The sequence below is a fragment of the Pongo abelii genome, chromosome 4, assembly GCF_028885655.2.
Source record: "Pongo abelii isolate AG06213 chromosome 4, NHGRI_mPonAbe1-v2.0_pri, whole genome shotgun sequence".
Classification (NCBI taxonomy): domain Eukaryota; kingdom Metazoa; phylum Chordata; class Mammalia; order Primates; family Hominidae; genus Pongo; species Pongo abelii.
Window position 1 is genome coordinate 88,552,262 of NC_071989.2, and position 13,933 is coordinate 88,566,194.

General features: G+C 41.3%; 1 protein-coding gene across 4 annotated transcripts in view; it reads left to right on the forward strand.

The window, feature by feature from the left end:
- The first annotated feature begins 670 nt into the window (after positions 1 to 670).
- RASGRF2 (Ras protein specific guanine nucleotide releasing factor 2) overlaps positions 671 to 13,933 on the forward strand; it is a 281,177-nt gene continuing 267,914 nt past the window's right edge. For 3 of the 4 annotated variants that reach the window (XM_024246952.3, XM_054555686.2, XM_054555689.2), the window contains exon 1: positions 1,202 to 2,530. In XM_024246952.3, coding sequence (XP_024102720.1) covers positions 2,243 to 2,530 — 288 coding nt within the window. In that variant the 5' untranslated portion in view covers positions 1,202 to 2,242. Of the gene's footprint in view, positions 888 to 1,201; positions 2,531 to 13,933 lie in introns of those variants that run through there. The other variant, XM_054555687.2, reaches the window with a different exon arrangement.

Below are 13,933 nucleotides of genomic sequence, written 5' to 3' on the forward strand. Positions count from 1 at the left end.
TAGAATCTGGCTCCAAAATGTTGCCTACATTTACTTACTGTCTCTGTACTTGTGTCTTCTCTGAAGAACAATGCAAGCTTCCAGCTGGGTTAAACCCAATTTAGCACAGCACTGTCATTTAGATATTTTTAAAAACGTACAGAGAAATGACCACTGTTCTCACGCTGTAATTTCAAAATGGCAATTTCCCTACTATATAGTTGTTAGAAGTGAAAATTTTTTAAAAAGGTAAAAGGAAAAAAAAAACCCACTCAGCTGCTCAGTGAAGCAGAGTTAAAATATTCTGCAGAAACAGCACTTATGAAACAGGCAGAACCCCTGGGGCTACCAATTTATGAACATACAACTGGCAGTACAAGACAGGTGTATTGTCGTAGACTCATCACCCAGAAAAGCATTATTATTTACTTTTAACAATAAACATTTTATGATGGCACTCCGTTTTAGTGATAAATGACTGGGGAGAATAAAAAATGTGTATAGCAGAATCAAATACACGCCCTCCCCGGGGGTTTCACTGGCTTTCTCTCACAGCTGCTGGCTACATTATTTCTATTCCACTTACATTTTACAGCATGGGGTTGAGGTGGGGGGTGGCTCTTGGTTTTCTGGTTGTACCTGTCAGATTTGTTAATCAAATGAATCCAGTCCTACAAACGAGGAGCCTGTGACAGCTGGCCTTTGGGGATGGATTCTGCCCTGGGCAGCAAAGTGTCCCTTATTTGGGTATTTTTTTCCAGGCTGAAAACTCGGCACTTAAAATTTAGCATCTTACCACTGTGAAATAACAGGCATTTCGAAAGAACCTTCGGCATCTGATGCCTTTCCGGGAACACTTGGGCCACTCTCCTTAACCTTTACCGGCAGTTTTAAATACTACAACGCAGGTACAAGCAGAAAAGCCAAGGATGCGGGCTATGCAAAGCCACTCTGTGACTCTACCTACTGCCATGGGAACGTATTTATGGATGTGGCATGTGAGTGTGTGTGTATGTGTGAGTGGGTTTGTGAAAGTGTGTGGATTCGTGCGAATACGTGTGTGAGTGCTTGTGTGTGTGTGTTTGTATTTTTGGGTGAATTTGTGAGTGTACATATGTGTGTTCATCTGTGTGTATATGATTATCTGCTTATGAGTCTGTATGATTGTGAACGTGTGAGTATATGTGTGCTGTTTGTGTGACTGTATGAGTGTAAATGTGTGTATGAGTATATGTTTGCATGTGGGTTTAGGTGAATGTGTGGGTTGTGTGTGAATGTGTGTGTAAGTGAGCATATCAGTGCGTGCATGTGTGTAGTTCCTTAAATGTGTATCTGAATGTGGGTTTGTATTTTTGTGCGCGGGAACGCACATTGTGGGTGTATTTGTCTATATGTATTTGTGTGTTGTGACTGTGTGTTATTTGAGTGTGAGCGTTGTGGGAATGTGTATTTGTGTGCCATGAGTGTGTGCGCCTGTTTTTGTGCATATGTGCGCGCATTGTGTTTGTGTGCATTTGTGAGTGTATTTTTGTGCGTCTGAGTGTGTGCGTCTGAGTGTGTCTGGGTGAATGTACTGGTCTGCGTGTGTGGGGGTGTGCGTGTGTGTGTGTGCGCGCGTTGTGCGCGAGTGTGCGAGCGGTGTGAGCGGGTGTGTGGTGCCGCCGGGCGCCTCCACCTCGCTGATCCGCCCCATCCCGGCGGGCGCCGGAACAGAGGCAGCGGTCCGGGCCCGGGCGGGCGAGGGAGGGACGCGCGCCGGGGCAAGCGGGCTGCGCCACCGCCGGCGCCGCGCCGACTTTGCCCTTTAAATCGGTCTCCAAGCCGATTACAGCTGAGCTCCCACGTGACGTTTTACCTTCTGTCTCCCGGAGCGCGTTGCCCGAGGACAGTCCTTCCCCGGCTGCCGCCCCAGCCCGCCGCGGGGGCTCGGCTCCCGCAACTTTAGGCGAAGCGGCGGCCGGCTCGGGCGCCCTCGCGGGGCCGCGCTCCACGCGGGCGTCGGGGGCTTGGGGGGCTCCGGGGGCTCGGCCGGGAGGGTGGCGATCAGGGCGGAGAGCGTGCCCCGGCCCCAGCCCGCGCCCCTGGCACCGCGCGCCGCCGCCTCCCGAAAGCGGGCGGGGCGCCCTGCGCGCGGCTTGGGGAAAGGGGGCGCCCTTCGCCGGTCGGGACCTGAGCGGGCGCGCCCTCGAGGGAGCCGGCCGGGCCATGGTCGCGAGGCAGGGGTGAGACGGGCGGCCACCCGTGAGCCCCCCGCACCCGCACCATGCAGAAGAGCGTGCGCTACAACGAGGGGCACGCCCTGTACCTGGCCTTTCTGGCGCGCAAGGAGGGCACCAAGCGCGGCTTCCTGAGTAAGAAGACGGCCGAGGCGAGCCGCTGGCACGAGAAGTGGTTCGCCCTCTACCAGAATGTGCTCTTCTACTTCGAGGGCGAGCAGAGCTGCCGCCCGGCGGGCATGTATCTCCTGGAGGGCTGCAGCTGCGAACGAACGCCCGCGCCACCCAGGGCCGGCGCCGGGCCGGGAGGCGTCCGAGACGCGCTGGACAAGCAGGTACCGCGCGCCCTCTCTCCGCGGTCTCCCAGCCTTGGTCGCCGCACTCCCTTGCCGTCCTAACCCCGGGGATCCGGGTCGGGGGTCGTGAAAGAGTGCGGGGACCATGCTCCGAAATTCCCCCGCGGCACCAGTGGCGGGACATCTCCACGCGCCTTCCGATCTTCATCCAGGGATTATCCCATCTCCATACCCCTCCACCCCACTGCCAAGTGATCAGTCAGAATAGTGGCCCGACTTGCTTTCATTACCCTGGTGGAGGTCGAGTCGTTTCAGCTTCTCTGCCAACCATCTATTGCTTCTCTAGACCTGGCTTGCAAGAATTTTGTCTGGTGACATGTATTGACACCTGTTGGGTGTAGATTGGCAAGACGGAACTAACTTATTTGGAAAAGTTTGGTTTCTGCCATACCCGGCTGGCGCGTGTAGATTTCTTTGCCTGCAGATGTTTGACCACTGGTTGGGCTGCGAACAAGCGGGGCTCCCAAGCAGGACAGACACTTTCTGTTGGTCATTTTCAATCAGTCTTTGTGATTTCGGTCAGTTGGCCTTGCTAACATTTGACCTGCTGGGTCTAATTATGAAGGTAAATGTGTATTCATATTCCTCAGGATTAATATTTGGTAGCCACATTCTTGCTATGTTTAAAAATGTGAGCATTTTTAAAGAACGCTTCTGTACTTTTAAATGAATGCTTTGAAAATGAGTGCGACCTTTTAATTCTGGGTCATAATTTTATTAGTTTTGCTATGTGCTCATGGCTGCGGGGTGGGGGAGAAAAACCCTTTTTAAGTCTTAGTGATCCCAGCCCCTCATTCCTGCAAACACAAAATTTGTATGTTTTCAATCACCGTTTGGTTATTAAAGTTAAAGCAGACTAATTTTATGCTCCTAATGTTCTCGTTTAGCTTCTCGATCCCCACCTTGATATAAAAAAGGCTGATTGTTTTTGCTATTGCGTAAAAATATTCACAGCTGAATTTTCCATGTAAGTCAGATCAGACAGCATCTACCGCAAACCACAGAGGCTGTGGGAGGTGCTAGCAATGGAGTGATCCGTAAGATGCCTACCTAACCCTTCGGGGCTCATAAAACAATGTGTAAAATTAAGAGGAGTTAAAACTAGACCAACCAGAAGTTTAAGTTGTTTTCACTATAAATCATTAACAGTCTTAAGTGATTAAACTTGTTATAATACTTATAAATCTGAAAGTTTAAATATGCTCTTTAGTTTCTGAGGGCTTGTTCAGAGTCATTTGAAAAACTGGTTTCTAACTTTATAGATATAGATACTAGAAATATAAACATAAATTTCAAGTCATGCATTTTAGAATTTAAATTGGGAGAAGAGTTTTGAGCAAACATTTTTTTCAGGAATATATATAAGTAACATTCTATTGGTGGGATTTTTTTAAGGTATGTGTTCCAAGGCCCCGCAGGAACCAAAATGAATAGGTTTCTAAGTGTTATTATGTCCAAAGTAGAATAGGGTATTTTAAATTACTCAGGATATATATCATTTACTTAATCCCAAATTATTTGTTTTCTTCATATTTATATTAATATAAGATAACCACTTTTGATTTTTTTTTTCAGTTAGGGGTGGGGAGTTGTTACCTGTTACAATTCATATGGCTCTCTGACTTGCTAATGTTATATATATGGAAACCAATATTTTTCCACTTGGAAAATATCTGGACTGTAATCTTCAGGACTGTTTTCTTTCTTGCACTTTAATAAGGAAACATAACTTCCAAATAGTTTGACTTTCATGCCACTTTCTAATGATTGTCCTAAATAGGCCATCTAATGAAAAAAATTGTTTTCCCTTTTTATGACCATACAAATGATGAGTATTTCTCACTCATTTTATTTATCTTCAAGAGGTGAGAAATTAGAATCTTTGGTGTTTGTAGATAAGTTTGAGATGTAGAGAAGCAAGCATTCCAGAATGGATTAGGAGTTGGGTTGGGAAACCTTCCACATTTTGTCTTGCATTAGATGTGCTGCTGTGAGTTGGGTTAGCTTAGCCCACTGATGCTTTTCTCTGGCACTGCCAACTGGGTGTGTTTGAATAATTAAGAAGAAACTGTGAAAATAAGAAACAAGGAGAAACATTCTATCTTAAATCTACAGTTTATCCAGTTGGTTACCTTTCAGCTAATTTATGTTGCTGAGGTGCTTAGATCATCCAGACACTGAGACACGAAGGATCTGTGGAGGATGTGAGGAGATGAGCACATCCCAAGGTTTGTTTCTTTCTCCTTATATGCTTTTGGAGCTCTCCATATCAATATCTCCCTCAACGCTATCAACACAGTTGAAGGTTAGGGCTTGAAACAGGACTTAGTGAGGCAGAGTCATTTTTCTTCACCAAGTTTCCGTGTTATTTCTTTAAGCACATCTCTTAATCTTTTCTCTTTTTTTCTGTTAATGAAATCTCTGTTTCCTAATATGTAAAAATTAAGAGTTTGGCTAAGTTGGTTTCCAATTACCTTTCAATAATGGCATCTTTTATTTCTAAGGCTATGACAGACAGTGTGAGCTTTTTGCAGTGTGGAGAATGTGAAAGACCATTTCACAAGATTCAGAGATTACCAGTGTTTGTAATAAATACTGCATCTGAAAAGCCGAGGACAAGCAGGTGATTGAAGTGGACATTCTGATAAATTAGTTAGGTCAGCAGATGTGCAAACCTATAGTAACATCATTGCCTGAGGCAGAGACATTCTTATTACTCACATTGGAGGGCGACATATTTATTGTAATCTCCTTGACAGTTACAATAGTTGATGTAATTATTGCTATAAACTGCCTCTAAGCATTCTTGGGAGCTTAAATTCCACATATCCTTCAAATGATTTTTATGCTTATTAGTTGTGTTTTTAGGTAAGTTACAAGAAGAAAACACCCATTGGTTTGCTTCCTCTAAATAACAATTCAAAATAAGTTGGTTGACAACAACAAAAAAAAACCTTTTTTTTTTTACACTTGGACTTAAATTGTTTCCAGTTAAGCAGAAAAAAGAAAGTCACTTTCCAAATATGCTTAGGTTGTAGGAATATTTGCATTGCTCTATTTTTTTCATAGTGTTCTCAGATTTCGCTTTGATGAGTCTTTGGAGGATTGCAAGGCTCTCTTATCAGCCTTCCATAGTGACTACTTCTTTGGGATAGCAATGATATAATCAAAATGAGATCAGTTAAAAACAATTTTAAGTGGTTTATTTTCTCCAAAAGTGTTGTTCCTTTTCTTAAAAATGTGTCCGGTGGCACTTCTTTCTAGTTAAGCTCCGTTTGTGGAAAATGAAAACCTTCCCTTTTGTTCCAGGTGAAGGAGAAAGGGAAGTTGTATTTAGCAAGTACCTTCTGCATGGTAGGCTCTATGCTCTTGGTGGCTGTTATCCTCTCTTACCTCATCTAATTTGAACTTCAGCTTTTGGAGATGATGATTATTAACATCATCATTATTATTACCTATTGCTAACACTGAAACTCAAAGACTTCTAGGGAGATGATCAAAGTCCAACTGAAGATATAAAGACTAAATAATGTTGAAGAGTTCCTTACTAAGACTGTATTTAAATCCACTGAGCAAATCTAGATGGATGGGGGCTTGGGGTATAGGATGTGAATCACTGTTTTGTTTATTCTTATTTCCTTTTCAAAACTATTTAAATGGCAGTTGTAATTCTTGAGAAATACGGTTGCAGACCATTACATGTTCAAAGAAAAACGGGATTTATTTTTAAACAAGCAGTTTTACATGACATTACTTCAGGAATTCATTTACTTCAGGAATGGGGTACCTTTAAAAATTTTTGCATTTAGGGTGAAAGTACACATCCCAGTTAGTCTGCTCTGTTTAAGTAGCAGTATCTGTCTTGCCTACTAGCAGAAGACACATAGCAAAAAAGCCACCTTGATTCTTATTTTTCTGGTGGTGGTAAATGTTCTGTTCAGCCCGATTTCACTTGTTTTGGGGGGTAAAATATCTCTTTAGCTCTGGAGGTTTAAAGAAGTAGACATTTGCATTTGTGCTGAATTAAACATGTTGGCTTAATTTTAAAGGGATTAAAGGCTATGTGATTTCCTGTCACTTCATTACTAGTCATTTTAGCCTTCCTAAATTGACCACAAGCAGAGGATTTTAATCATCGAATGAATTAGGCAGAGCTGCGTTCGAGCTCTGAAATATTTGTGGGAGATGGAGAGTGTGGATGGTGGATTTTCATACTACTTCATGTTGTCTAATTATAACCAACTCAACTTTTGTTTACTGAACACGAAGGGAAAATGGAATAATGATATCTGCTAAATCTTATACAATGTTAAAAAATATAATTTAGGGAACAAAATGATTTGTTACTTAAACTTTGTAATTATCCTCTTTAAAGTTAAATGAAAAAAAATCTCATGGATTAGCAAAATTGAGTTATTTTAATTTTGGCTACACTAAGCCTTACTATTTAGATTGTTGTATAAGAATTCAACACAGAAAAATCCATCCCTGATGTGACAGATGTATTAACACATAAAAATGCATTATTGTTGTGAACAACTATTTTTCTGTGGGTTTCATTAAGTGACAACTAAGCGCATTGTTGAGGGGTAGAAAATACTTGTAGTGTTATAACAATTTTTCCCTTCTTTTGACAATTAAAAAATAGAGACATTTTTCTCACACTGGATGAGATGGACAAGACCTAAAGCATGTGTGATAACCAAATGTTTCTGGTTTTAGCAAGCAAATGTCAATGGTTCATTAAAACAATTGTTGATATTGCTGTCTGTTTAATGCAGATTATATTTTTAAATTGATTTTTTTCTGCAGTTTTCAATACTACTTAAATATGCATGCCACATTCAGTATAATTTTAATTTTTTGAAATGAAAATACTTAGTCTCTATGATTATTTTGTAATGAAATAAGTCAGATTGACCAACCATATGGATTTGCTCAAGTCTTAAACTCTACTTTTCACAGGTTTAAAGTGGCTTTCTATTTTTATACCTATTCATTTGTTCTACAAGAAAGGGATATGTGTGTGTGTGTGTGTGTGTGTGTGTGTGTGTGTGTGTGTGTGGTGTTTATTCAGTTTGTTACCCTTCTACCATTTTCTACCGTTGAATATTAAACCTTTGTTAGGAGGTTATATATGGGAGTTTGCAGATTTTGATTTGTACATTAACATTTCAAGACCTGAGTTATAAATCCCATCTATCTATAATTTGGGGAGCTTTATTTTTCAGGACTAAGGATATGTAATGATTCTGTTAAATTACCCACAATATAAATTCCTCTCTGAAATTAGTCTACCTTAAACAAAGACTATAAATAGTAAAATTTTATTGATATTTAAATGAAACTAGAAATGATATTTGTTAAGTATCAACATAGCACTGTGATAAATGTTTGATTATTTTATAACATTTGGCCTTTATTCTAAAATCTAACCATTATTCTAAAATTACTCATTACATTTTTATTGGTGCAACTTTTAAATTTTAGCTGATTGAGAAGTTATAAATACATGAATTTGGTTCTGCCAAAGGGAATGTGTTAGCATTTTTGCCCAAGGAGTTAAAAATATAATTGTGTATATATTTAGAAAAAAACAGTAGCAGGTTTGTTGTTGTTGTTGTTGCAGAAAATATTGGCATCAGTAGGTGGAACAGAGATGCAAAAAGCACGTGTACTCACAGTTTTATTTTTTTACTGGCACTTGAAAAACTAATGATTTAATGAAAAATAAGGATTCAAATCATTTTTCCTAAAACTTATTACAGTGACTACAAAATGCTTCAAACATACTTTTAGGGAGAAAGCAGGAAAAAAATAATAAGTTTGAGTTGGTCTGTGTTTATTTAACTAATATACTACAGTGTTTCTTTTCTTTGTTAAAAAACTGTAAAGGAAGAAATGAGACAGAAAGTTGGGGAGGCCTATATAAGAATAATTTACAGCTTTAGTTTAAATAAGTTAATCAGGATTTTAATCCTCATAAGATCTGAGAAGATAAAGATAAAACGATGTAAGAAAAGCAATCCTTAAAAATAAAATTTATTGGCCAGGTGCAGTGGCTCACACCTATAATCCCAGCACTTTGGGAGGCCGAGGCGGGTGGATTACCTGAGGTCAGGAGTTAGAGACCAGCCTGACCAACATGGTGAAACCCTGTCTGTACTAAAAATACAAAATTAGCCAGGTGTGGTGGAGCGTGCCTATAATCCCAGCTACTCAGGAGGCTGAGGCAGGAGAATCACTTGAACGTGGGAGGTGGAGGTTGCGGTGAGTCGAGATCACGCCATTACACTCCAGCCTGGGCAAAATAAACAAAATCTCTTGGTAAATAAATAAATAAAAATAAAATAAAATTTGTCGATCCTTTAGTGCTTAATTAAAAAAAAATTCAGGCCACAATTTCTGTTTTTAGCTCTTATGATACTTACCAGTATGACATTGTGAAGACCTATGGTGATGGAAACAGCAGGGATGTGAGTGGTACTTTTTATTATTTTCAGGGTACTGAGATGTTTCATTTTGTCATTGTCTGATTTAATTTAGACATGCCTGATTCATTTCCTGGACTGTATTTATAAGCCCATGCCATTTGTGTGACTAATGTAAACAGTGGGGTCAGTTCTTTCAAATAGAGGGACTGTTGAAAAGCTAGGAGGTTTCCTGCATTTAGCAATGTGGAAATAGGGAGGTGATAACTTGGTCTAAGGCTCAGTAGATAACATTATAACTGATTACAAAAGAAGTCATGACGAGATAATATCAGTGATTCATAGGAATAGGAGGCCACTAATATTCAATATGAATTTGCTTTCAAGAATGTAAGAATATCAGTTTCTAGGTGTAGTGCTGGTGTTGTGTATGGTTCAGTTCAGGATTTAAACTGCATAGGATTCAGTCTTGGCTCTGCTACTTACCAGACACATGATCTTGAGCAATTTCTCTTTCTAAGCCTGGTTCCCTGCCTGGAAGATAGAGAGCAGGATAGTACCTGCTCCATCAGGTTGTTGTGAGGCTCACAGGCCAAGCTCTTGGCATAGGCCTGGCATATGGTGAATGGTGAGCACATTTGCCAGCTAGCATTTTTATTACTCTCTTTGATATTCTTCTTTTTATTTTCATTATTAGGATGACTTAGAAAGTATTTTCCTTCCTTTCCCTTTCAAAAATACTTTAACACACACAAAATAGAATATTTCAGGGAATGCCAACATCCTCATCCTCCAGCTCCAACATCTTCATCTTTCTGCCATTCTTGTTCTATCTGTCTCCCTCCATGTGTACATTTTTTTTTTGTTAGACCACTTTAAAGCAAGTTCCAGACATTGTATTATTTCACTCGTAAAGAAGGAACGTTTTTCCTTTTTGGCATAGCACTTTTTTGGCACTGGAGACTGCACTGGATATAGCTCTGAACAGGACTATCTTGGAAAGAGTTCATAATGAGTTTCTGTTAATAATATGTGCTATTATAAAGGTAGCCCTCTTTTTTGTTTCTTTCATGCTATAATAAAGGAAAAAACTTAAGACAATAGTCTTGAAGACATAAAGGAGATGGAATTAGCTTTTAAATAAGTCCTAGTATGTTAAATCTTAAAGAGAAGGAAGTTTGAATCAATTTTAAAAATTGAGACGGAGTCTTGCTCTGTCACCTGGGCTGGAGTGAAGTGGCGCAGTCATAGCTTACTGCAGCCTTGAACTCCTGAGCTCTAGCGATCCTCCTTTCTCAGCCTCCCAAGTAGTTGGGACTACAAATGTATGCCACCACACCCAGCTAATTATTTATTTATTTTTGGAGATGGGGTCTCCCTGTGTTGCCCAGGCTCATCTCGAACTCCTGGCCTCAAGCGACTCTCCTACCTTGGCCTCCCAAAGTGCCAAGATTACCAGCGTGAGCCACTCTCCCTGGCCAAAATGAATTGCATAACCATGATCGTGGTGTAAAGTATTTTCATGATTTGACCCCACTCCAAGGGGCAATTAAATCATTGGTGATCCTCTTACTGAGAGATCTTCTTTCCATTTACTCCTCCAGCTGTACAGAACTCTTTTTTTTCTTTTTTCTTTTTTTTTTTTTTTGAGATGGAGTCTCGCTCTGTCACTCAGGCTGGAGTGCAGTGGTGCCATCTCAGCTCACAGCAATCTCTGCCTCCCAGGTTCAAGTGATTCTCCTGTCTCAGCCTCCTGAGTACCTGGGATTACAGGTGCGCGCCACCACACCCGGCTAACTTTTGTATTTTTTTTTTAGTAGAGACAGGGTTTCACCATGTTGGTCTCGAACTCCTGACTCTGTGATCCGCCTACCTTAGCCTCCCAAAGTGTTGGGATTACAGGCGTGAGCCACCACTTCTGGCCAGCACTCTTCTTTCTTTTTTTTTTTTTTTTTTGACACGGAGTTTCACTCTGTCGCCCAGGCTGGAGTGCAGTGGCGTGATCTTGGCTCACTGCAAGCTCTGCCTCCAGGGTTCACACCATTCTCCTGCCTCAGCCTCCCAAGTAGCTGGGACTACAGGTGCCTGCCACCACGCCCGGCTAATTTTTTTTGTATTTTTAGTAGAGACGGGGTTTCACCATGTTAGCCAGGATGATCTCGATCTCCTGATCTCGTGATCCGCCTGCCTCGGCCTCCCAAAGTGCTGGGATTACAGGCGTGAGCCACTGCGCCTGGCTGAGCACTCTTATTTAGAATCAAGGACAAGAGTTTCCTGCACAGATGCCAATAATGCTGCTGCTTCTTTTTTTTTTTTTTTTTTTTTTTTGAGACAGAGTTTTGCTCTTGTTGCCCAGGCTGGAGTGCAATGGTGCGATCTTGGCTCACTGCAACCTCCGCCTCCTGGGTTCAAGCGATTCTCCTGCCTCAGCCACCCGAGTAGCTGGGATTACAGGCATGCACCACCACCCCGACTAATTTTGTATTTTTAGTAGAGACAGGGTTTCTCCATGTTGGTCAGGCTGGTCTTGAACTCCCGACTTCGGGTGATCTGCCTGCTTTGGCCTCCCAAAGTGCTGGGATTACAGGCATGAGCCACCGCGCCTTTTGCACAGCTTTTCAACAGTGAGAATGTCATCCGTGAGCTAATGTCTCATCCAACTTTCACAATCAATTCTGAGACCCAACAGCTGGTCAATATCATTTTAGGGCAGTTACTAAGACTTCATTAATCGAGTGTGTAGTTGGCTTTTTCTAGTATTGTTAAACTTTTATCTAGGGTTGGTTGATTTCTGTCCTATGACTGATTGCTTTAGGCCCTTTTGATTGCAAAGGAGAAGTATGAACTAGAGTTGTCTTGAATAATGATCACCTCTGAGTGTTGTGGGGAACAGTGGGAATATTATAAGACAATATACAGGTGAGTAGTGCTCTTTATAGGGACTTAGCTCTTCTCTGGATATTGCTGCTGGCCACCCTTTCAGTGTGTTTATCCCCGTTTGCCTTCTCACTGAGTCTTTCCTCATAGGTTTTTTTTCCCTTAACTTCAGGTTGCCATAACCCTCATGATACTAACTCAGTGTTGTGGCCCCTTTTCTCCTGCTTCAGTTTTCACTGCAGCATCTCTCATATCCAGGGGCATATTCTTGTGAGATAGAATCTGATTGTCTCAGTTCAAATTTGGGGGCCAGACAAAATCATCAGTCTCTGACCAGCCCGTGGCTTAACTGCCAAACAGCAGGGGCTATGGATGAGGGTGTTTCACAGAACGTTTAATGAGCATTGTAGTAATTATTAACACATCTAGTGCATTCATCAAGCTAGTTAAGATTACTTTTACCAAACTAATGTTCATTCACTATGATAGGCCACATTCTCTTCCTTCAGTAGCAGTTTTACATCCTCACCTTATCAACAAGATCTTACAATAGTACACCATTTCTGTCCTCTGGTCCTGTACTGTCACCTGTACCACCCAGGGTCCATGTTCAAAATTTTTCTTTACTTTTTTATATTTTAAAAATTATTTGCAATTGTTCTTGTAACAATAAATTAAAAATAAACGTATTTTTCAAAATGTAGCATACATCAGAAAAATACACACATCATAGGTGTGCAACTTGATGAGTTTTCACAGAGTGAATATTTCTGTAATCAGCACCCATATCAAGACATTGACACGATCAGCCCTCCAGAGCTAACCTCATGCCTATTCCTCTCCACCGCCCCCACCATGGGTAGCCACCATCCTTAATTTGTGACACTGTAGAATGCTTTTGCCAGTTTTTGAACTTCCTATTCACAGACTCACGAAGTAAGTAGTCTTTTGTGTTGGACTTCTCTTCCTCAACATCATATTTGTGAGATTCATCCACGTTGTTGGATGTTCCTTTTAATTTCTTTCTTTCTCTCTTTTTTGAGACAGGGTCTTGCTGGAGTGCAATGATGTGATCATGACTCACTGCAGCCTCGACACCTCCCCAGGCTTAAGTGATCCTCCCACCTCAGCCTCCTGACTAGCTGGGACTACAGGCACTTGCCACCACACCTGGTTTTTTTTTTTTTTTTTTTTTTTTTTGAGATAGTTTCTTACTCTGTCATCCAGGCTGGAATGCAGCGGCATGATCATGGCTCACTGCAGCCTTGACGTCCTGGGCTCAAGTGATTCTCCCATCTCAGCCTCCCAAGTAGCTGGGACTACAGGCATGCACCACCATGCCTGGCTAATTTTTTTTGTATTTTTTTAGAGACAGGCTTTCGCCATATTGCCCAGGCTGGTCTCAACCGCCTGGGCTCAAGAAATCTGCTCCCCCTCGGCCTCCCAAAGTGCTGGGATTACAGGCATGAGCCACCGCACTCCACCCCAGCTAATTTTTATTTTATTTTATTTTTTATTTTTTTATTTTTTAGAGACAGTGTCTCCTTATGTTGCCAAAGCTGGCAAACTGTTGGGCTTAAGTGATCCTCCCACCTTGGCCTCCCAAAGTGCTGGGATTACAGGCATGCGCCACTATGCCTGGCCCCTTTTCATTTATAGGTAGTATTCCTCTGAATGAGTATACAAAGATTTCTTTATCTATTCTGCATTTGGGTTGGTTCCAATTTGGAGCTGTTATAAATAATCCTGCTTTGAAAATTCTCGTACAAGCCTTTTGTTGTACATACATGTACATATTTCTGTTGGGTATATATACTCAGGAATGGAGTTGTTTCAAAGGGCATACATATATTCAGCTTCAATAATTTTTGCTAAATAGTTTTCCAAAATAGTTCTATCAATTTATACTTCCACCAGCAATGTTTAAGAATTCCAGTTACTTTCCAACCTTGCCAACCCTTGGTCTTATCAGGATTTTAGTTGGAAGCATTCTAATAGGTGTGTAGTAGCATGTCATTTTGATTTTGATTTTCATTTCTCTGATAAAAATGAGGTTGAGCACCTTTTCAAGTAC